General features: G+C 45.3%; 1 protein-coding gene across 2 annotated transcripts in view; it reads right to left on the bottom strand.

Annotated features, from left to right (window-relative positions):
- The window catches only part of CCDC88C (coiled-coil domain containing 88C), a 107,149-nt gene that overhangs the window by 77,778 nt on the left and 6,428 nt on the right, over nucleotides 1-22,943 (bottom strand). Inside the window, exon 3 of one of the 2 annotated variants that reach the window (XM_081003358.1) lies at nucleotides 11,669-11,777. In XM_081003358.1, the coding sequence (XP_080859484.1) occupies nucleotides 11,669-11,777 (109 nt within the window). Of the gene's footprint in view, nucleotides 1-11,668; nucleotides 11,792-22,943 lie in introns of both variants that reach the window. The other variant, XM_081003359.1, reaches the window with a different exon arrangement.

Raw genomic sequence — 22,943 nt, 5'->3', positions numbered from 1 at the left:
TGAGAACAGAAATCGTGCTCTGGCAGTGCGGCAGCAGCGGGAGGTCCCATTAGCTAAAGTGGTACCTCAGGTTAAGAACAGTTTCAGGTTAAGTACGGACCTCCAGAACAAATTAAGTTCTTAACCCGAGGTACCACTGTATAAGATAATCACCAAATAGCACCTTAAACTTAGGTCATAGTCACCACAACAGAGTGTCTAGGCACCATTCCTCCCACCCACCCCCAATCAGATTTATTATTGCTACTATTATATTATTAATTTCATTTCTATACCTCTTGGCCCCTGCTGATGCTCAGCCCGCTTAGGAAATATGACAATCGTGCTACCACTGCAATGCATTAAACAAACGCAACCAAACAGACTACTTTGCCTCAGCAAAAATGTCCATCAAGAGCTGAAGGAGTTATTTCAAGGGCCACTAAGTTCTGAATTAAACAGCATGAAGGGCAATGACAGGGCACATGAAAGAGATGCGCACAGCAGAGGGGATGATTCTCGCATTAACGGCAAGGAAGATGTTTCACTGCACATATGCAACACAGAGACACTCAGAGGAAGCTCTTCTTAATGAGGCTAAGGCAGGTTGCCTAGTCAAAGTAGGTCCACGCTACCACCCATACATCTAACCACTTGCCTCCAGGGCATATGCCACACATTTTGTTGATGGCAACTTTAAATAAGCCTTTTCAAAGGATTTGTTTTTGAAAGATGAAACACAGGTGAGAAGCTGCTGTTAAGGTTTCGTCCCAGTTTCTGGGGCCTGTAATAAAGTGGCAAATAACAATTTTCGGCTTAATGAGCTCTTATGAAGACACAAACAAGATTGGCTCCTCTACCATTCCTGAATATTTTATACCTAGCAGCACAGCTGCTCTTTTGAATCTGATCATTTACCCTAATATGTAAAGTGGTGGAAATGGCAGCCATGTAATACATGGCATTCACATATTGAAATGTACGGCATGTGGTAAGGTAAAGGGTAAAGGGGACCCCTGACTATTAGGTCCAGTCGTGGCCGACTCTGGGGTTGCGGCGCTCATCTCGCTTTATTGGCCGAGGGAGCCGGCATACAGCTTCTGGGTCATGTGGCCAGCATGACTAAGCCACTTCTGGCGAACCAGAGCAGCCCACGGAAATGCCGTTTACCTTCCCGCCAGAGTGCTCCCTATTTATCTACTTGCACTTTGACGTGCTTTCGAACTGATGGGTTGGCAGGAGCAGGGACCGAGCAACGGGAGCTCACCCCATCACGGGGATTCGAACCGCCAACCCTCTGATCAGCAAGTCCTTGGCTCTGTGGCTTAACTCACAGTGCCACCCGTGTCCCAGACGGCATGTGGTACATCACATTAATTTATTTTATTGCCATTGGTACAGCATTGCACCTCTTACTTAGTTAGCTTATAGGAAATTCTTACCTGCCCTTTAGCATAAGGTCCCAGGGCAGGTTCCTAGGTTTGTTATAAAAACAAATGAAACCAAAAATGACAAATGGAACAGAACAGTATAAATTCAGCAAAGGATAGGGGTTCTAGAAAATAAAATACCGTACTTTTCAGTGTATAACACGCCCCCATATATAATATGTCCCCTATTTGAGGGGACTAAAAATTAAGAAATTGCAGGGAGATTGCCCAGAGTTGTTGAGCTGGCCTGCCTGACCGACACTAACAGTCGCGCACATCACAACGTCTGTCCCCTCGCTGGCAGAAGCAGCCTATTGCCTGCCCAATTGCCACAGAAACACCCAATCAACACCACCCCTTGCCGCAGACACCAATAACCCCACGTCCCCCCTAGGCACTACCCATCTATAAGACGACCCCTGATTTTAAACATGATTTTTCATTAAAAAAAACAACACCAAGTCTTACACACGAAAATGTACAGTACCTTAAATGCCAAAGAGGTGTGTCTTCAGCATACAGCGAAAGCTGAAAACAATGAATATGCTTAGAAGCATCACTGTGGGCAAGGAGTTCCACAGTTTAGGGGCTACCACAGAGAATGTCCTCTCCAAGTACACCTGAGAAGGTTGGTAGGTATGGAGGTGGTCCTTCAGATATACAAACCCTAAATTGTTATGAGCTGAAGCAGTGAGAACTAAAGCAGAGCCGTACTTTGAAACTCAGAGTTATCCAAATTTTCCAAATAATCAGCTTTCCTTCAAACTTACATGAAGCTGGGTGGCCACCACTCTCACAGGTACCTTGCCCAAAATGGGTATCTTCACCACTGGGCAATAGTTATTTAACACTTCTAGGTCCAAAGAGGTCCTCTTAAAGAGAGGATGCACAACCACCTCCTTTAAAGCGGATTATCAATTGTCATTTGAAGATTCTGGTCTACATGTTCATTAACCTGAAGAAAGACGTTGAGCATTTTGGGCAAAATCGTTTCTGAGCTTTTTTTTAAAGGGAAATTGCCAAAAATGACACTGCCGACATGGGTCACCATACGTCTGGACATTTTTTAGCTTTCCACCCGGACACTGCTTCTGACTGCAATACTCCAGGAAATTCCAGCTGTATGGCAACCTTATTCCAGGGAGCACTGGAGGGTGTGTGAATAAATCAATGTATCTTGTTCAGTGTGGAAATCTGCAGCTTCCAGTTGCAAAACTCTGGCACCAGTTTTGAGGGGATCCCAGATTTTGGGGTTCATAGTTAATGAAGCCGAAATATGTATGCCCCAGCTGCAAACCAGTCTTGAAATCTGACTAGGAAGAAATCAGCAACGTTTCTTAACATTTGTAGGCAACAGTAACTAAAACCAATTATGAAGTGCAAATACTTTTTCATCGGCAACAGGGTGACTCACCAACACTAAACAAAAAAGGAATGCATTCAACCAATCCGGTGGAATAAGCCAGAGAGGATGGTTTTAAATTGGCTACTAAAAACAAATGTTCCAGTCATCTGTGACGGCTATACTGTTGCTTTTGAAATCTTCAACAGGTTGTCAAGCAAAAGAGCCAAAGCAAATGGCAATGGCAAAAAAACAAGAATTACTCAGTACAAGAACTCAGTACATAAACGATCAATTATGCAAAGGATTCAGCAACAATGCTTAGCACTCGAGTTGCTTTGTTGTCAAGGCAGCTTAAGATACTGAGGAACAGCTCACATGATCAGGCTTCCAGATAACAGGAATGAACCCAGAAAAGACAAAACACTGGGTGCTCAGTGTGTAGGTCAGGATGCACTGCTAACTTTGCAACATAAGACAAGTGAAGTACACGTTGAATTTTGTCATGCCTATGGGGCCACCTCATGAGAAGAGAAGACTCCCTGGAAAAGACCCTGATGTTGGGAAAGATGGAGGGCACAAGGAGAAGGGGACGACAGAGGACGAGATGGTTGGACAGTGTTCTCGAAGCTACCAGCATGAGTTTGACCAAACTGCGGGAGGCAGCGGAAGACAGGAGTGCCTGGCGTGCTCTGGTCCATGGGGTCACAAAGAGTCGGACACGACTAAACGACTAAACAACAACAACAACAACAACATTTGCAAAGCAGGATGGGCTTCGGAATTTATCAGGAGCCTCAAATCCTCCAAATCAGAATCGGGGAACATGTGGCCTTCCAAAAGCTATTGGACTCTGCTCTGCTTACTGAGCCTTGCTTTTTTGAGCCCTCTGCCTTGCTTACTGGGCTCTGGAGAAGGATGTGTGAGGGCCCTGGGAGCACGGCCATCCCAGAGCCTGATAAGCATAACCAAGGGCTCAAAAAGTATTTCTCTGGCAAGTTTCTGCTGCTCTTCATTTATTTGTTTCCTTTTCGGCCACACACCTAAAGGTGCAATTATGTAAGTGGCAAGCCCACTGTATATACCAAGAGAGACGCTGACTGTTATCGAGAGCAGTTTGCTTGCATTTCCAATAATGTTACGGAGAAAGCGCAGCCCAGATTCATGCTTACATTGCAGGTATAAAGTGCATCTCTAGAATATAGTGTGTTGCTTTTCTATATGGTAATCAATGCATGTCAAATATTATTTCATTATCAAAAAGATTATAGGAACTCTCTGGTCAACAATAATTTTCTTCCAGGAGGAGGTGGCAGCATTGGAAATGGAAGCAGAGGAGCAGGACACAGGCCCCATTTGCACCTCACATTTAATCCAGTATCGTACCACTTTAAACTGTCATGGCTTCCCCGCAAGAACCCCAGGACGTGTAGTTTGTTAAAGGTGCTGAGAGTTCTTAGGAGACCCCTCTTTCCCTCACAGAGCTCCAGTTCTCAAGAGTGGCTTAGCAGCCAATCTCTCTTCCCAGGGAACTCTGGGATTTGTAGCTCTGAGAGAGGGGAACACCCAACACTCAGCAATGCTGCAGTACAAAGAGGAACAACCTTCCGCTGGGTCAAACAATTGTAAACATTTATGGTCCTTTTATGAGGTGTTGAATCCGAAATACGCTGAGTATGTTGGGCTTCCATAAGCCAACGGATTCCTAAAGGAGATCCACCTGCTTCCATTTTCTAGCTATGGATTCTTCCAAGTTCCCAGGGGAACATAGCCTTTTAAGCCTTAGCACAACACAGCTGTTCCAAATAAGCCAAGTGTTAACCCCAGAGTGACCTTTTCCTCCCTTTAACCCAATGAATGTCAAAATGGTCTCGACGCTGCATGGTTAACTGCAGACGTTACCCAGCCCCAGATGCCACCATGCCAATCTCTTATGCATTAGCACACATTAGCTTCAACCATGGCTGGCTGAGGATTGTTTGTTTTTGTCTCGTTCCTATGCTTTGCTGCAATTATATCTCGTGTTCAGTGATTCTGACAGCAACAGCTCCACAGAAGGTATATCAGTCTGTTGAATAAATTCATATTAGCCAGATTAAAGAGCGATAGAAGTGAAATGGCTTAAAACCCGAAAGTCAATATCTGTGCTCGGTTGAAAACCCCCACACCAAACATGCCAATAAAAGCATGTATTATTGCAAGCGTCTGCACCGAGGCTGCACCAACTCCAAAACTGTGGCACCATCTCCCCAGAGAGGTGTATCCTGCTTCAAGGTTAATCTCTGGTACCTTTCAGACACCTCAGTCAGTCAGTCACCTGGTTAAATTTAAGGTTCAATCCTAAGCTTGTCAACCAAAAAGGGTTGGCTCAATGGGACTTATTCCCAGGCAGGTGAGTATAGGACTATAGAAGGCATAGGCAAACTCAGCTCTCCGGATGTTTTGGGACTACAACTCCCATCATCCCTAGCTAACAGGACCAGTGGTCAGGGATGATGGGAATTGTAGTCTCAAAAGATCTGGAAGGCCGAGTTTGCCTATGCCTGGACTACAGTCTTAAATGTCACTATGAGAAGATATTACTTCCTTGTCTCCCTTATCCTTCTGAGTACAGGCAAATTGAAGCTGAATCTGGAAAAGACAGAGGTGTTTGGTGTCCTCACATCCAAGAAGTGTGGTTGCACCTGGAAGGGCAGGTTCGCTCCTTGTAGTGTAGTCTTAAATTCCACACTGTCACTTCATGCTCAGGTGACCTCAGTGGCTAGGAGTGCATTGGTTTGCCTGGTTTGCCGCCTGCGGCTCCTTTTGGACAGAAATGACTCGGCCACTGTACTCCGTACTCTGGAAACTTCCGGACTGCGTTATTGCAACACCCTCTATGTGAGGCTGTTGAAGAAGACTGTGAAACATCAGCTGGCTCAAAAACTCAGCAGCCAGATTTACTAACTGAGGTTCCATTTAGATCTCATACAACCTCCCTTTTAAAACAGTCACAAGGGTTTGCCAGTCAATTCCTAAGCCCAGTTCAAGGTGCTCACATTAGTGTTTACAGTCCTAAATGACTTAGGCCACAAATGCCTGAAGGGCTGCCCCCTTCCCTACAGACCCTCTTAGGTGTTAATCAGAAGAGGTGACCCTCTTGGTACTCCCACCCCCCTCAGGAGCTTGAGGTGGCAGCGGCTCAGGAGACACCATTTTGTGTGGCAGCTGCTAAGCTGTGGAACTCCCTCTCCAAAGGAGTGCAACTGGCACCCTCGTGAATCAGTAGTTTTCCTCGTACGCTGAAGACACATTTCTTTATGCCTTCGGCACACGAGAGGTACATTTTTAGGGCACATCCTATTTTTTGAGATTGTTAGTTTGCTTTAAACTGTTAATGATGCTGTATTTTAAATTGTTGTAACTCAAATATTTTATTATTATACACTAGTGATCAAATCTATATTCCTGGACTACCAACCTATTTTACTACCTGGGCAATATTTTTTTCTGTATAAAGAGAAAAATGCATATGCTACTTTACCACACAAGGGCCTCAAAATTGGTTCACGAGTAACTGCCAAACATGCCAAGAGTTAAGTAAGTTTCTGTTGCTTTTTTTTTACCCTGCTCTGAGCAGAGAGTCTGAACTCAGGAAATCTAGGAAACCTCTTTCGGCAATCTTTGTACACACAAGTGTTAACAGCAATTTTTAAATGAGATAAGAGTTGCTAGGGAACCACAATGCTTAAGCCACTCATTTCATACACTGTGTGTCTGATTCCTGCTTGAGACCATCGTAAAATTATCTGTATTTCACATTTAGTTTTATCCCTTATAAATTCAATGCCAGAGGGTTCCAAAAGGGGGAAAAAAGATTTCCCCTTCAAGATCCAGTGGAGAATAACGTATAGCGAAAGTAAGGCTTTCAGGCTGCACAACACCAACTTTAGCCCTCAAACACAACTGCATAAAAAGCTGTGGCAGCCATACTCCGGCCCTTGCGCAAAATACACTGTGGCCCTCCTCACCCAATTTAGTTTGAATATATTCCAGTATCTTAAGTACATACTTTCTGATCAGAGGTGAACCATTGTTATGAGAAGAGGGAATATATTTGTTACATTTCTATGCCACCCTTCTTTCCAAAATTTCCCAGGGTAGCTACAAAGCAGTAGAACAACACAACTGAAAATAAAAAAGTAAAAATAACCACATGTCCTCACAGTTAATAATTTCAAGTTTGCCCCAAACAGTATCTTCCAGCCATCAAATGCCTGGGGGAACGGGAATGTTTTTCAATTCCTCCTGAATGTTAATAATGAGGAAGGTGGATCCACCTCACCAGAGAGGGCATTCTGCAAATGGGGAGCCACCACCAAGGAGGCTCTGCAAGCTCCAGCATGGGTAGCACTCAGACGCAGCCCCATAAAACACATACTATTAAGCATGTATCTTCATAATGCATATGAATTACAGTTGCATCTTTATACCTGATATTAACTGACATGACAACGGGCATCAAACATTTGTCACGAAGAAGAAAAACTTAAATCATATAAACAATGGACAACAAAATTATTGCACGGCGTAATTTATTATTTCCAGGTTTGGTGGGCTTCCTAGAGCCTGTGGGCCCCTACACACCCTGCATGGCCGCCAGAAGTAGCTAATCCTCCTGGCATATTAAAAATACCAGCTGGGATCGATGGAAACATGTGGTGCCATAGCATAGATGCCACAGCTGCCCAACTTCAAAACTTGTACATGCCAGTCCCAAAGAATGAAAACAGCTCAGAAAGCAAATGACAATTTTTTTGCCAGGCAGTGCAATGTTTATTGTAAATCGAAAACGTAACTAATCTTTTCTCACGAATTCCTGGTTAGAACAATTCCCCACCAAGATTACATTTGAAATAAGCTTTGCACACAAGACAATACTTATAGAAACAGCGGAAGGACAACTGTTCCCATTAAGTGAACACACCTAAATGCTGCCTTCTCTTCTTGATCGCTTCCTTCTCTTGAATTTCTTTTAAAAAACAAATGTAACCCACAGAGAAGGATCCCCAGGTTTAAAAGGATGCATTTTTCTGCTTCACCACCAGTGCACATGTATCTATATCTCCTTATGCTTTAGTGCTCACAGCTTTGCAGTAAACAGCCAGAGTGGTTTCCCTGGTTTATTGGTTTTGATGGAGCTGATCATCAAACGAAGTTGATGGAACACCTGATTAGCAATAAGGAACACATTTAGGCACATGAGTCTATCCTTCACCCTGAGTACAACAAATTTGTGTCAGGAAGTCACACAAATAAACACCTTGTTTCTCCTTTCCTTATATTGTTTCCGTCCCTTGCTGGACTACAACTCCCATCTTCTCTAACCACTGGAGGGCACCGATTTGGGGACAGACTGATGCCGAGCGAGCCTGTTGCGGAGAGGGATGGAACAGAGTTCCCTGCAAAGGGGAACGGCAAGCTGGCTGGCACCCTAAACATGAACACTCCACACTACAACGTTTTGTTGGAAGGCCACACTTGTCTTACCTAACACTCAACATGGCTTGCAATACTACAATTGCCTGTGTCTCACTTGACAGTTAAGGCATGGGTTGGGGTTTTTTTCCCTGTGGGACCATCCTCTTTTGCTGAATTTGTGCTGTTCTCTTCCATCTGGAATGGGTTTGTTTGTTTCATAATTGCAAATGTTTTATTTGCTTTTATCATCATACATTATTTTTGCTTTCTAACCTGCCCCAAGCCCTTATAGTGAAGGCTGGGCAAGAGACCTTGCAAGTAAACAAACAGAGGTACTGTTGTGAGTGCTGCAGCTCTTGTACAAATAATAAACGCTACCACCCAAAGTATGGCAAAGATGTCGTCACATGGATTTTCAGATCAGAATTTTGCTACAGCCATAAATTCTTCAGAGGCCAGGGACAGAGCCAAACATGCTTTAATTGGCAGTGTGGCTTCAAGGCTGCGCTCTCTTTCAGAACCAAAAAAGCAAAACACAGGAAATGTCAAAACACATACATTATGGAATGTATTCATATCTGATTTTCAGGCAGATGGGGATGGATCAAAGGTTTACTGGTCCTGCTCTCTTAAGAAGCCCAAGCTGAAGGATTATAATATAACGGGGGATTTTAAAAAAGTGACTACTATGCAGTTTCACCTGCCAAAGAATAACAAAGTTAAACATGCCACATTTGTTTATCCCAAGACACAATCCTACAAAGATATAGCTGTTCAGCAAAGAACTGGACAAAGGAAAACCATAATTAAAAATGTGGCATTCTGAAGTTCACACTTCCCTTGCGGAAGCAGCAAATCTCACTTCTATTGTTTCTCAGGAACCTCCCCCCCCCCCCCCCCCCGTTTCCAGGCTGCAATTTAAATCAATCACATTTATTTTCCCTTGCTAACCCAGCTTACCTCCTGCTATTAGGAGATACTGCTTAAAATGTAGCGCACCCAAAGCTTTTATTTAAAAATGAATTACTCTGATAACTATCAGACGGCACAACTGGTTTTACATACGGCACAAAATTAGGTTCGGCCTGCTGGAAATTGGTTACGAAATGTAAAGTCTTTTCTGGGTCTTCCTAAACCTACATGGGAGTTTTTCAAAAGCTGCTCTACTTTAAAAAACAAAAACAAAAACAACACACTTGTTCTAATAGTGCCCTTTTTGCACTCTGAAAGAGAACACAACCTATTCCAGAGACAAAAGCAGCAGCAAGACAAAGAAGCCACGTAATTAGACATTTGGAGACACAGGATAAAAAGAAACAAAAACACACTCTGTCTTGCTACCAGCCTTCCTACATTATGAAATGCAGATTTTTACTATTCACATTACAATAATAGCAACTAGATTTATGAGGGCATAAAAATACATTCAGCAGCCTGGAACTGCTGGTAGGATGCTGGAACAGGTTAGCTGCCTGATTTCGAGTTATTTCTCTCTCCTCCACCAACTTCCAAGCCCTCTGACTCTGTGTGTTTTAGAGAAGCATCTGTCTGAAAAGCAGGAATGTAATAGCAGGATGGCCAGTGATTAACTGGCAAAATCTTAGGGCACCTCTATATGGTGTTATTATTTCTTTTAATACTTCTCAGACATGATTTCTACATGCCAAGTTCTATAATGACCTTGGAGTGAAAGTCAGAGCTTCTGCACTGGACAGAAATATTGGCATATGTAAAGTACATTACTTTCACTGTAATCTGGATTGCAAAAATAGCCATCCTGATGGAACCACATGCTCTTCTACTGCATAGTTCATCTACTGCATGATGAAATCGGACATCAGCACACACACAAAGCCCCACAGGTAAACTCTGTTTTTCTACATATCTTGAGGACTACAAAGCATGCATGATCCAGAATGCATGCAACCCACGCATCTGCTTGTGTGTTTTCCTAATTCATTAGAAACAATGAAACATGCCTGACCTTTCTAGCAGTACGCAACTGAGTAGTCAGAATTAATTTATACACAACAGGGACTCTGCAAGAGAAGCATGGACTGATCAACCTCTGCTGCTCTATGGGAACATTTGCAACATATGCAAACTGAGGGTGAACAATGAAAGCTAGTTCCCAGACACTACACAATGGGAGCACTTCACAAGGGAAGCTGCTCTAATTATTGCATTGATGGCACATTCAAGCATTATAGCTGAGGAGACTCAGAAGTTAACCCTTCCAACATATCACAGATACCACAAATTTTGTTTTTGAAAATCCCACTGTTTGCAGGTTTGATTGCCTTTCCTGACTTTTTAAAAATAATTTATTCAATCGTTTTTCTGTGCAGCATTAACTACTGAATTCTTCCACCTACATCTTTAACCTATTAATTTAGCTTTTTTCTTTTTTCGGTAGACAGTTTGAAATTTATTTGCATTGGTTTTAATTGTATTTCATGTCTTTTCATTGTACACTGGCCTGACTATGATATGGTGGTACAGAATAGTAATCACCATGAGACGCTTAATATTTGATGGTCACATTCATCTAGAGAAAAATACTACTGTATATTCTATTTTAGACTTGATATTTGGTTTCCATCAAGTTTTTGGATGATATTCATCAGAGGTGTCAGGTTGCCCCAAGACTGAGAGGGCCCAGCGCGTGTCGTGCTTGTGTGACGAACTGTGCACGACAGAGGAGGCCGAGGGCTCTGGAGGAGCTGGCCACTGAACCTGTGACACGCTCAGGGCTGCCTTAATTTGAGGGGGCCTGGCTCCCTTAAAACAAATATTCAGGGGGCCGAGGTTGGTGTGTCTGATATCCACTGTGTCAAAGTATTATTGCAAAACAGAAATTGGAAGTCCTCTTAAAATGTGAGCTATGGGGTGACATTCTTTTTAAATGTATTACTCAAGCAGACCAACAGTCCAAGTACACAAACCAAAATCCTTCATACAGCCACACATGGTTCCTGTTAATGGATTTTTTTGTATTGACCATGTATACATTTTGCAGGCATTTCAAGCTGGATACAAGTCACAGAAGAGTAAATTAATGAAGAAGAATGTCAGAGGAAATTACTACTTATTGATCAGTGATGGATGTTGAACTATGGAATTCTTTGGCAAGCCTACTAAGGTCAAGGGTTTCTGGGAAATTGGCAATGCACATTTAAAAACATAGTTTGAAGGTAGCTTCTTTCAACAAGTTTGCAGCCAGGTCTATTGTCCAACAATTTACACAAACCACCCAATACCATTCCAGGAGGTGGAAAAGGGAATGTGTGGTCATGTAGAGCTAAAATACTCTTCCCATTTAAATGCACCCACACCTAATTTGCTGCAAGGATCAGAGCATTAACTGAAAACATTTCATCACAGACCACTTCCTCTTTTATTTCCTGTGGCAAGTGTCTCTTCAGCATACCAGGCACAAAAAGTACATAAGATATACCTGATAATAGGTCTTGATGTTTCTGACCAAGATGGTGAGGTTTTGAATCCGTAGGTTGACATCATTGTTGACATGCTTGTTGACACGCTGGTTTGTGGGTCGCGGATCTCTGAAAGAGGAAGGCTGGGATTTTAGGAAATCCAAAGGAATTCGGTAATTACTTTGTTGTTTAAACAGTATCTTTGCTATGTCCCTCAATTGCCCTTTATTTGCTCCTTTGCTACTTCCCGAAATATCCAAACCCATTGTAAATTCCATAACCTCTTTGACCTTCGTAATCACAAGGTCATTCCACAAGTTAGATAGAATGAGGTGCTAGGATTCAGAAGTGGTCTATTTCAGGCTGAAGGTGCAAAGTTGAGATTTCAGAATAGATGGCTGGAGAACTAAGTTTGCAGGCAAAAAGTGTTAACCTAGCCTTTACACACACACACACAGAGAGAGAGAGAGAGAGAGAGAGAGAGAGAGAGAGAATGAGAATTGTGCTAGTTTCACTACATATAGGGAGTCCTATAGACAATATTTCAAAATTAAAACTACTACTTGAAGAATTAAAGTTTGTGGTCCAAAATACGAACATCTCATTCTACTTAACATGTATAATGACTTTTATACCATGCTTCTCAAGGTAATGGGGTAATAGACTAGACTATACAGTGCTGTACAGTGGTACCTCGGGTTAAGTACTTAATTCGTTCCGGAGGTCTGTTCTTAAGATGAAACTGTTCTTAACCCGAAGCACCACTTTAGCTAATGGGGCCTCCTGCTGCCACCGCGCTGCCAGAGCACGATTTCTGTTCTCATCCTGAAGCAAAGTTCTTAACCCGAGGTACTATTTCTGGGTTAGCAGAGTCTGTAACCTGAAGCATATGTAACCTGAAGCATATGTAACCCGAGGTACCACTGTACTGTTGTACTGTAAACAGTATCACTTCAGAATGCAAATAGGAAGGCTGTTTTTCTATGTTCTACCAAGTAAAGAACTGCAGTTTTTTTTAAAAAAAATTAAACCAAAAAAGAAAGAAAGAAAGAAAGAAAGAAAGAAAGAAAGAGCGAGCCAGCTATGACATATCACCATTGTACTTGTTTCCCCACTTAACAGGCAGAAAAAAAAGGGACTTGCTCATCTACAGACTGAAGTGATAATGGTGATGATGATAATGAGGTTATTATTTATACCCCAGTCACTCTGGGCGGCTTCCAGATACAAGTCAACCCCTTCAATATTCTTTCTACTGTATGCATAGACTAGTCAGAAACTGTCTTATTTGAAAAGCACCTAGCTTGCTATATGTTTTATGTGCAAAAATTAAACAGCAGTAGCGGTTATATAATAAAGAAACAGACAAATGAAGTCTTTCACAAAGGCAAGCACATTGGCAGCCTAACCCTGAGTATTTCTCAGCCTTTTTTACCTTAAAGGAAAACAGATTGTTTCACGGTATTTAAACCTCAGCTGTGTAAGAGCTGTTGTAACAATGTGATCATTTTACACTTGTTTAGTTTTTTACCCCAAGCTACTCACCAAGTCTTATCAAATCAGGTGCACATGGCTGAAATTTTAAATTCAGAACTGGTTTTTAAACAAATTCCCCATCCTCACACAGTCCCAGCCTTCCTCAGAGGCGATTTCCATGACTGAGAGGAAACTGCTGGTGCAGCCACCAGGACTGATCTACCAACTGGTGAAATCTGCCTCTTGCCCCAGCATGAAAACAGGGCACAAGAGGGCCAGCTGTGCAGCTCACAAACAAAACAGGGAAAGCTCTCCTTACAAGGAGCTCAATCCAATTCATCCACAAGCCAGAGATCTGGTGACTAATAATATTTAAAATAAAACAGGCAATGGCAAAAAGCAAAAGCTTGAGGCTTTCAAAGATGTCTGGGAATGATTAGAACCCAAAGGCTTTTGGTTCTAGGTTGTCAAGACTGGCGGCTGTTAAACTGGCTCCATCACAAAAGGCAAAGTTTGGCCTTGGAGCAGCAGAATTAAGACTCCGCAGCGCAGCATTTCATCAGACCACTTCCCCTTTCACTCAGGTTTGTCTATATAGTACTTTGGGCTTTACAGTTGTACCTCGGGTTGCGCGTTTTCGGGTTGTGGGCTGTGTTGAACCCGGAAGTACTGGAACGGGTTACTTCCAGGTTTTGGTGCTTGCACATGCACAGAAACACAAAATGGCATCACATGCATGTGCAGAAGTGCCAAATCACACCATGCGCATGCGGGTTGCGAACATGCCTCCCGCACGGATCACCTTCGCAACCCGAGGTATGACTGTATTCACTTGTAGCAAGATGAACCATCAAGGTTGAATGGGGAAGGGGAGGAAGAGGAGGGGAAAGCAGTTGCCATGGATGGCACAAGGGGCACAAGGTCTCCTTTCCAAACCGGAGGCGCTCATCTTCCCCCAAACCAAGCACGGACCTGCATCGCCTGAGAGAGGATAAATGTTTTCCTCACTATCAATAGCCCACCAAGCTGGGAAAGCTTAGGAAAAACCAACACACCCCTCCTACACTGGAAATGTTCGAAAGGGGGAAAGGAGAAGGAACAGCGTTTACTCCCAAATCTACTGTGTTGGGAGCGGGTTGGCTTCCCCATTTCCAGGGGCGATGGGCAAGATTTGCTTCCACCCACAGTGGAGGTTTTACTCCCCTGCCAGCTATTCACTGGCAGGGAAGTAAAGGGCTACTTTGAGGTGGGGGCTAAATCTCTTCCCCTGCCCATTAAGTTGATGGATTATGCTGAAATGGCAAAAATGACTGGAAGTATCAGAAATCAGGAAGACCAAAATTTTAATAAGGAATGGGGGGAATTTATAAATTATCTTAAAAACCATTGTGAACAGCTAAAATCGTTAGTAGGATTGGAATACTTGTAGTTTAATGGTGAATTTTGGACATAACGGAGGTGTAAAAGACTTGGATTATTATAAAAGATACAGGAGGAAATGACTAACAATAGGACCCACGAAAGGGGAGGAGGGAAGTCCAGGAGATTCTTTGGAATCTTGTTTTTATGTTGTATGTTGTATATGTGATTATAAAATTTTAAGCTGAAAAACCAAATAAATAAATGTATTAATAAATAAATAACATCTCTTCCCTGCCCATGATGAAGCCAGACACGGGTAATTCCCAAACTACATGACAGCAGCAGACCATTCTCTTCAAATGTGGGTTTTCCCCATCACATCTAAAGCCAGGGTTGAAGTGCAAAGACATTACAATTGCTCCAACAGGTGGAAAACCCATTAGGTGGTCTGTAGGGAAAAAAGTTTGGAAACTGATATATGGGAGATGAGTAAGTTTTAAAAACAAAAGGAAAGCAAATTGTACCAGGAGGCCTAGTGTGTGAACACCACACTCTGGCAAATTCACATCACAGCCATGTGCCCTGTGGGCCCAAACTTCTTTTGTTCACCTTTCCTTTAATTTTAGAATATATGAACTCAATCATTTAACTCTCAGACAGCCTGCCAACTGAGCTCTCAGCATCAAACATGACCTAATCCAGAAGCCTGTCTGGGTTAGAAGCCTGTCAGGTCCAGGTGCACTTTTGGAATTCTGGGAGTTGAAAGGGACTGTGGGTTGTAGTTGTCTTTGTTTATATAATAAATTTGGGGCATGGGAGCTTCTCTGTCCGGGGAGCTTTGGATAAAGAGCAGGTTGCAAATGCCTATAATAAATAAATCAAAGTTGGGGGTGGGGAACTGAACAAGCAGAGGTTTCACAGATTTGTTCACATTTCCACATTGTTTTATATGCCTATCAACAGGCTCTTCTGGCTATTCAACAGAGCCAGTACCTGTTAGCTCACTGTCCTGAGTCAACAGAAAGTAAAAGAAAACACACTGATTTAGGATATTTGGCACCTGCCACTGCTTGTACTACAGCCATGAAAGATAAACGACTTCCGAAGGCCAGTTTTCTATTGCTTGCAATTATAATCACAGTGTAGTGTAGTGTACTGGAAAGAACATGATGGAAAAACAAGCTCATGTCTAACCTTTATGCTAAAAATGCCAAGATTAACTGAAATGCCAAATAGGTGCGGAAATTGTTTTTGTTCAAAGAGCTTCTAACAGAGGCTTGGGTAAGCTTTCAAAAGCCGGAAAATGCTATTCTCTATTTCGGGGAACCTTTTCCTCATTGACTCACCTGCTAAGAAACTCTGATACATTAAGGGAGAATTCCAGGGAGCATTTTACTCGACTCAAAAACAGTTGTGTTTGAGATGCAGGATATTATATTATATAAATAATATAAATAGGAGACACGCTCAGTAGTGGTAGGCAGTAGAAAAACCAATTCGCTCCCATCAATGCCTCGTAGATGAGCTGACAGTGGGTTCTAAAACAAAACACTCTGCGGCGGCTGCACAAGCCAGGGGGGAAATAGCAGGTGTGGTGGGCAGAGTTGTCCACTCTTTCTTATCTTTATGGTGAGGAACCCTGCTGAGAAGCTTCCAATGAACCTCCAGGGAACAAACAGTTCAAAAGATGTATGTCTGGGATTCCAACCAACCATTTGTGAACAAAATGGCTCCTTCCATTTTCAGAAGGAACTGGGATCCAGCGGAAGTTCCCCCACTGGAACAGCCTTTAGTAGCATTTATTTGTTGATCCTCCCTTTCCCCTACAGTACCTTGAACCACCTTTCACGCTGTGCTGAACAGTCCTCCAATGCTCTGGAACAGATTTTCAAGGGACTAAGGGGGAAGGTGATATCAGTGAAAGCCAGTTCCCCACTTCTGCTGGCAGGAGCATCTCATGAGCACAATTCTATTCTATTGCATCAGAAATTCCAGAGCATTTAACACAGATGCCTGTTTCAATATTTTCAAGTTCTTATTAGCTTATTATTGCACCCATTTTTATTTAGTTATTTATTATTATTTATTATAGTTATTTATTATTATTTATTATTATTTATTATTCTGGGAGCAGGTGAGTTTATTAAGCATTTTATTGCACATTTATGGGGACTTAACAACAGCTAAGCCATACTGTGCAAAGCACAAGAGTGAATCCTTTGAGCCATTGGGCAAAGTGGGGCAATCTGATTTTGGCAATCAATAAAAAATACTGCTATAAACCAGCATCATGCCATGTTTATGGAAGACAACCTTACTCAGCTACAAGTGATCGCCAGAGAAGAAGATATAAATATTTATAAATAAAGGGCAGGAGATGGATTTCAATTTATTAATGCCTCCCCCCCCCCCCCCGATAGAAAATCCCACTCTGGGAAATCTGTCTCTGTTCCCAAAATAATTTGGCCAGTATTATGCACTCAGTTTGTGAGAGTGTCCCAGCTGCTGCCCTAACTTGGACAATAGTTTCCTGACCTGCTCCTGTGTTCGAGATCTGGCTTGCAACTTGCACTCATGATGAGCAGCTGAAAGCATGCACCTATCTTCTGGTGATGGGCAGCTGCTGATCTCACCACATCCTGGTTTCAGCACTATTTAGAGCCTATACAGTTTAGTCATTTCTCTACAGCTGTCCTTATTATGTGGGGCGTATATGGTTATTGCTTTCTCTAGCTAGGAATAAAAGAACTCAGCACACAACTGTTGTTATGTGAAACTCCTTGAAAGTGTTTCCATGGCCACTCTGCCATACGAAATGTACACAGGGAGTGGTGAGGAGGGAATGCAAGAATGGCCGTCCATGTTTTAAGAGTCTTCTGGTAATTTTCAGTAGTGTTCACTGAGAACTGACCATCTAATCATTAGTTTTGGGTTCACAAATATTTTACTGGCCGCCCAGTGAGATCAGTAAGGAGGCTATGATACAGGGGACAATGAAAGACAAGCAATATAACTTGTTGAACTCTCCTTGTATAACAAGCCCCTGCCCCTGGAACAATGGCTAAGGTATGGTTCTCCAGCTTACCACCTGGGAAGCGGTTAATAAAATATTAAGTGCAGATACTGGCAAAACAGACATGCCTATGAAACACAGGAGGGATAGAAGTAGATTGTCTTACAGGCATCAATTTGCCGGCTGTCCTTCACCTTGGTCTCAGTTGGATGACTATGCATGGCAAGACCATAATACGAAAACGGATGAACTGCTTTGTCAGACCAAAGGTCTACGACACTCTCTCCGAACGCCATCCAGACAAGTACCTCTGGAAAGCGCACAAAGCAGACAATGGTGGAGAGACAGCCACACCGTGTTTGCTCCCAGCAAGATGTCCAGAATACAGTGGTACCTCAGGTTACAGACGCTTCAGGTTACAGATTCCGCTAACCCAGAAATAGTACCTCGGGTTAAGAACTTTGCTTCAGGATGAGAACAGAAATCGCGCGGCGACAGCGGGAGGCCCCATTAGCTAAAGTGGTATCTCAGGTTAAGAACAGTTTCAGGTTAAGAACGGACCTCCGGAACGAATTAAGATCTTAACCTGAGGTACCACTGTACTTTAAATCAACTCCAGAGGCTGTTGGACTCCAGCTCCCATCATCCCTTGCCAGCATAGTCAACAGTCAGGTGTGTTGGGCGTTGCAGAGTCTGACAACATTGTTCTAACCCAGTGTTTCCCAAACCTGGGTCTCCAGCTGTTTTTGAACGACAACTCCCACCATCCCTAGCTTGCAAGAACTGTAGTCAGGGATGATGGGAACTGCAATCCAAAAGCAGCTGGAGACCCAAGTTATCTAGCCCTCCATTTAAAAGCAGAGGAGACTGTATCAGGTATTCACAGTGGTTATTGCATTCCCCTTCCCACAGCACATACAAATGTCAAATTCCATTCACTGGGTGGAGGGACCATGCAAATGTTTTCTCAAAAGTTGACAAAGCCATTTGGGAATTTAGCTTAATATCTGTTATCCAGCATGAGCAAAACATGTTTCTGATTAGGACAGTAATAGCCATGCAGGCCCCATAGAACAGGGATAAGTGGTGACAACAGTACACCCTCTAGCAATCCCAAGGCTAGGATGCCAGGAGGCCACCCTTGTCTCTTTGTCCAGAGGAAGTACTTTCTGTGCTTATAAACAGCAGTCACTGGCTATACCAACCTCCTATTACTTTATCTGAATGCTTTCAAAGCCATCCAAGCGGCTGGCCCAGCAGCACACCTTGTGACAATCCATTGTGTGAAGAGTAACTTGCTTTTCTTTGTTCCAAATTTGCTGACAAATTTCTCTCCTATGCTAACTCAGTTGGACAGCCCACTAAACCCCCTGCTCTACAGACAAGTATGTGGAGAGGTTTTATTGAGAACTCAATTGACCGACCTTTTCTTCTCCTAGGCAACAACTGAATGCTGCACTTTATTTTCAGTAGTTTCTTGGGTTGTTGTTTTTTTTTAAGCCTCCTCTGTATCTGTGTTTTGCTTTTCTTCTCTCACACAGGTGGCACTGTGGAAGGACGTGGGTGGCGCTGTGGTCTAAACCACAGAGCCTAGGGCTTGCCAATCAGAAGGTTGGCGGTTCGAATCCCCGTGACGGGGTGAGCTCCCGTTGCTCGGTCCCAGCTCCTGCCAACCTAGCAGTTCCAAAGCACGTCAAAGTGCAAGTAGATAAATACCGTATTTTTCGCTCTATAGGACGCACTTTTTCCCCTCCAAAAATGAAGGGGAAATGTGTGTGCGTCCTATGGAGCGAATGCAGGCTTTCCCGGGCTTCCTGCAGCTCCGCGCCACCCTCCGGATCCCGGCGCGAAGCCGCGCGGGGCTCCGGAGGGTAGCGCGGAGCTGCCTGAGCTCCAGGGCTTCTTGCACCTCCACGCCACCCTCCAGACCCCCGCGCGGGGCTCCGGAGGGTGGCGCGGAACTGCCTGCGCCCCAGGGCTTCCTGCAGCTCCGCGCCACCCTCCCGATCCCGGCGCGAAGCTGCGCGGGGCTCCGGAGGGTGGCGCGGAGCTGCCTGCGCTCCAGGGCTTCTTGCAGCTCCGCGCCACCCTCCAGACCCCCGCGCGAAGCCGCGCGGGGCTCCGGAGGGTGGCGCGGAGCTGCCTGCGCCCCAGGGCTTCCTGCAGCTCCGCGCCACCCTCCCGGTCCCGGCGCGAAGCCGCGCGGGGCTCCGGAGGGTGGCGCGGAGCTGCCTGCGCCCCAGGGCTTCCTGCAGCTCCGCGCCACCCTCCCGGTCCCGGCGCGAAGCCGCGCGGGGCTCCGGAGGGTGGCGCGGAGCTGCCTGCGCCCCAGGGCTTCCTGCAGCTCCGCGCCACCCTCCCGGTCCCGGCGCGAAGCCGCGCGGGGCTCCGGAGGGTGGCGCGGAGCTGCCTGCGCCCCAGGGCTTCCTGCAGCTCCGCGCCACCCTCCCGGTCCCGGCGCGAAGCCGCGCGGGGCTCCGGAGGGTGGCGCGGAGCTGCCTGCGCCCCAGGGCTTCCTGCAGCTCCGCGCCACCCTCCCGGTCCCGGCGCGAAGCCGCGCGGGGCTCCGGAGGGTGGCGCGGAGCTGCCTGCGCCCCAGGGCTTCCTGCAGCTCCGCGCCACCCTCCCGGTCCCGGCGCGAAGCCGCGCGGGGCTCCGGAGGGTGGCGCGGAGCTGCCTGCGCCCCAGGGCTTCCTGCAGCTCCGCGCCACCCTCCCGGTCCCGGCGCGAAGCCGCGCGGGGCTCCGGAGGGTGGCGCGGAGCTGCCTGCGCCCCAGGGCTTCCTGCAGCTCCGCGCCACCCTCCCGGTCCCGGCGCGAAGCCGCGCGGGGCTCCGGAGGGTGGCGCGGAGCTGCCTGCGCCCCAGGGCTTCTTGCAGCTCCGCGCCACCCTCCCGATCCCGGCGCGAAGCTGCACAGGGCTCCGGAGGGTGGCGCGGAGCTGCCTGTGCTCCAGGGCTTCCTGCAGCTCCGCGCCACCCTCCCGGTCCCGGCGCGAAGCCGCGCGGGGCTCGGGAGGGTGGCACGGAGCTGCCTGCATTCCGAAGCCTGGTGCACACTGAAGAGCGCGCCCGGGCTTCGCGCACCTCTCCACAAGCCTGGGGAGACCGGCTCGGGTCCCTAGGCTTGCGGATAGCAGGCTGTTCTGGGGGCTAGGGTCGGGGGAAGCTCGGGCTTCCCCCGCGCCTGCCCCGTGCCTGGGGAGGGAATTTCTTTTTCTTTATTTCCCCCCCCCAAAAAAAAATTAGGTACCTTGAACGCACCTTGTTTTAGAGGGAGAGAACAAGAAAAAAATTTTTTTCCCTGTTCTCCCCCTCCTATGATCTGGTGCGTCCTATGGTCCGGTGCGTCCAATGGTGCGAAAAATACGGTAGGTACTGCTCCAGCGGGAAGGTAAACGGCGTTTCCATGCGCTGCTCTGGTTCGCCAGAAGCGGCTTAGTCATGCTGGCCATGTGACCCGGAAGCTGTACGCCAGCTCCCTCAGCCGATAAAGCGAGATGAGCGCCACAACCCCAGAGTCGTCCGCGACTGGACCTAACAGTCAGGGGTCCCTTTACCCTTATTTTTATTGTGTTCAATCTGTATGTGTTTGTGCCAATAAACTTTTAATTAAACTAAATGAATTTGCTGGTGATTCAATTGCTTTCATATGAATCCTGGTGTTTCAGGAGGAAGAATAACTTCCCCATATCTGAGCACCTGTCTCCTTCCAGCCACCCTTACCCAGTCATAGGAGCTCCTGGGACTCGACTCTACCTTCAGATTTTATAAGTGGTCTTAGAGAGTGTAGCTGCCACTATTTCACCCAGAGTCTGCCACTATCACCAACATAAAGAGGTGGAGCACAGCAGAGGCAGAGGGGAGAGGAAAGCAAAGGAGAGTCCCATACAATATGATTTGTCCTGAGCTCTCCACATGAGCATAGCCAGGATTTATTAGAGGAGCAGGCATTATGTGAGGGGGTGGGGCACAGAACCGAGTTATCTGTGATGCAATTAGTCAGTTAAGTATTTTTATTTATTGACTTGACTGGGGGGGGGGGCAGCTGCCCCCCTCCAGGGACGGCCCTGCAATCTACCGAAAATCACCCAGAAATCTACATCTCCCTTCTGCCCACCCATGCATTCGCTCTATAAGATCTAAAGATAGTTCCCTAAAAATGCTGTACGAGATAAAGATATTCAATTATGTCTCAACTTGCAAGGCGTGGGTAGAGTGTGTGTGCACACTTCATAGCAGTAATTTAAATTGGCTATGGCATTATGGAGAGAGAGAGAGAGAGAGAGAGAGAGAGAGAAAGAGAGAGAAAAAGTCTATCCGAAGCCTTTTAAGGTCATGAGAGCTACTGAAGTTTAATCAGTCCCTGGAGCATACACAAGAAACTCATTTGACTAGCCATCCTTGCATTCTCTATCCCAATGGATTAGTTAATCTTTTAAAGCTGTGTGTTCTACATGGAAAGAGGTCCATCAGTCAGACACACAGCATCTTCAGGGAGGTTGCCCAGCTGTCTAACCACCAAGTTGCAGTTCTGATATACACACACACTCTCCAAGAACGAAATTTAGCAGACTTACCTACCTACTGAGCTTCTTTTAAATGTATAATAGTACCATATTGCATCCAAAAGGTAAAGGTAAAGGGACCCCAGTCCCAGACGACTCTTGGGTTGCAGCACTCATCTCACTTTACTGGCCGAGGGAGCCGGCGTACATCTTCCAGGTCATGTGGCCAGCATGACTAAGCCGCTTCTGGTGAACCAGAGCAGCGCACGGAAATGCTGTTTACTTTTCCGCTGGAGCGGTACCTATTTATCTACTTGCACTTTGTGCTTTCGAACTGCTAGGTGGGCAGGATCAGGGACCAAGCAACGGGAGCTCACCCTGTCACAGGGATTCGAACTGCCGACCTTCTGATCGGCAAGCCCTAGGCTCTGTGGTTTAACCCACAGCGCCACCCGCATCCTTATACTGCATCCTACATGAAACAAAATGCAGCACAATCTTATACATGTGTACTCAGAAATGAGCCCCACTGAATTCAACAAGGCTTCCTTTCAGGAAAGTGAGGATAAGATTATTGCACTTAAAAGAAGAAAATGACACACACACACTCTCTAAACTTGGATCTTTGATAATAATATTTTTTTAAATCATTTTTTTTAGATTGGCGTTGGATCAGTTAAAAGTATATGTGCAAATGCAGAACTCAGCAAATGGTGCAAAAAAAGGTCATTTTTAGTTCTATTCCACCCACAATGGTAAAATGAGAATCAATTTCCACCACTCAGCCTTGAATGAATGAACAAGATAATATTCATGTCACTGCCTTTTTACAAATAGGGAAGCAGTGATAAAAATAAAAATAAAAATGCACGAGGCAGTATTTGCATCCATTTCCAACCAAGACCCATTCACTCCAGCTCTTAAGTAAATCAGCAATA

The sequence above is a fragment of the Podarcis pityusensis genome (assembly GCF_964106645.2).
Source record: "Podarcis pityusensis genome assembly, chromosome: 1".
NCBI lineage: Eukaryota > Metazoa > Chordata > Lepidosauria > Squamata > Lacertidae > Podarcis > Podarcis pityusensis.
This window is presented reverse-complemented; position numbering and strand designations above follow the sequence as displayed.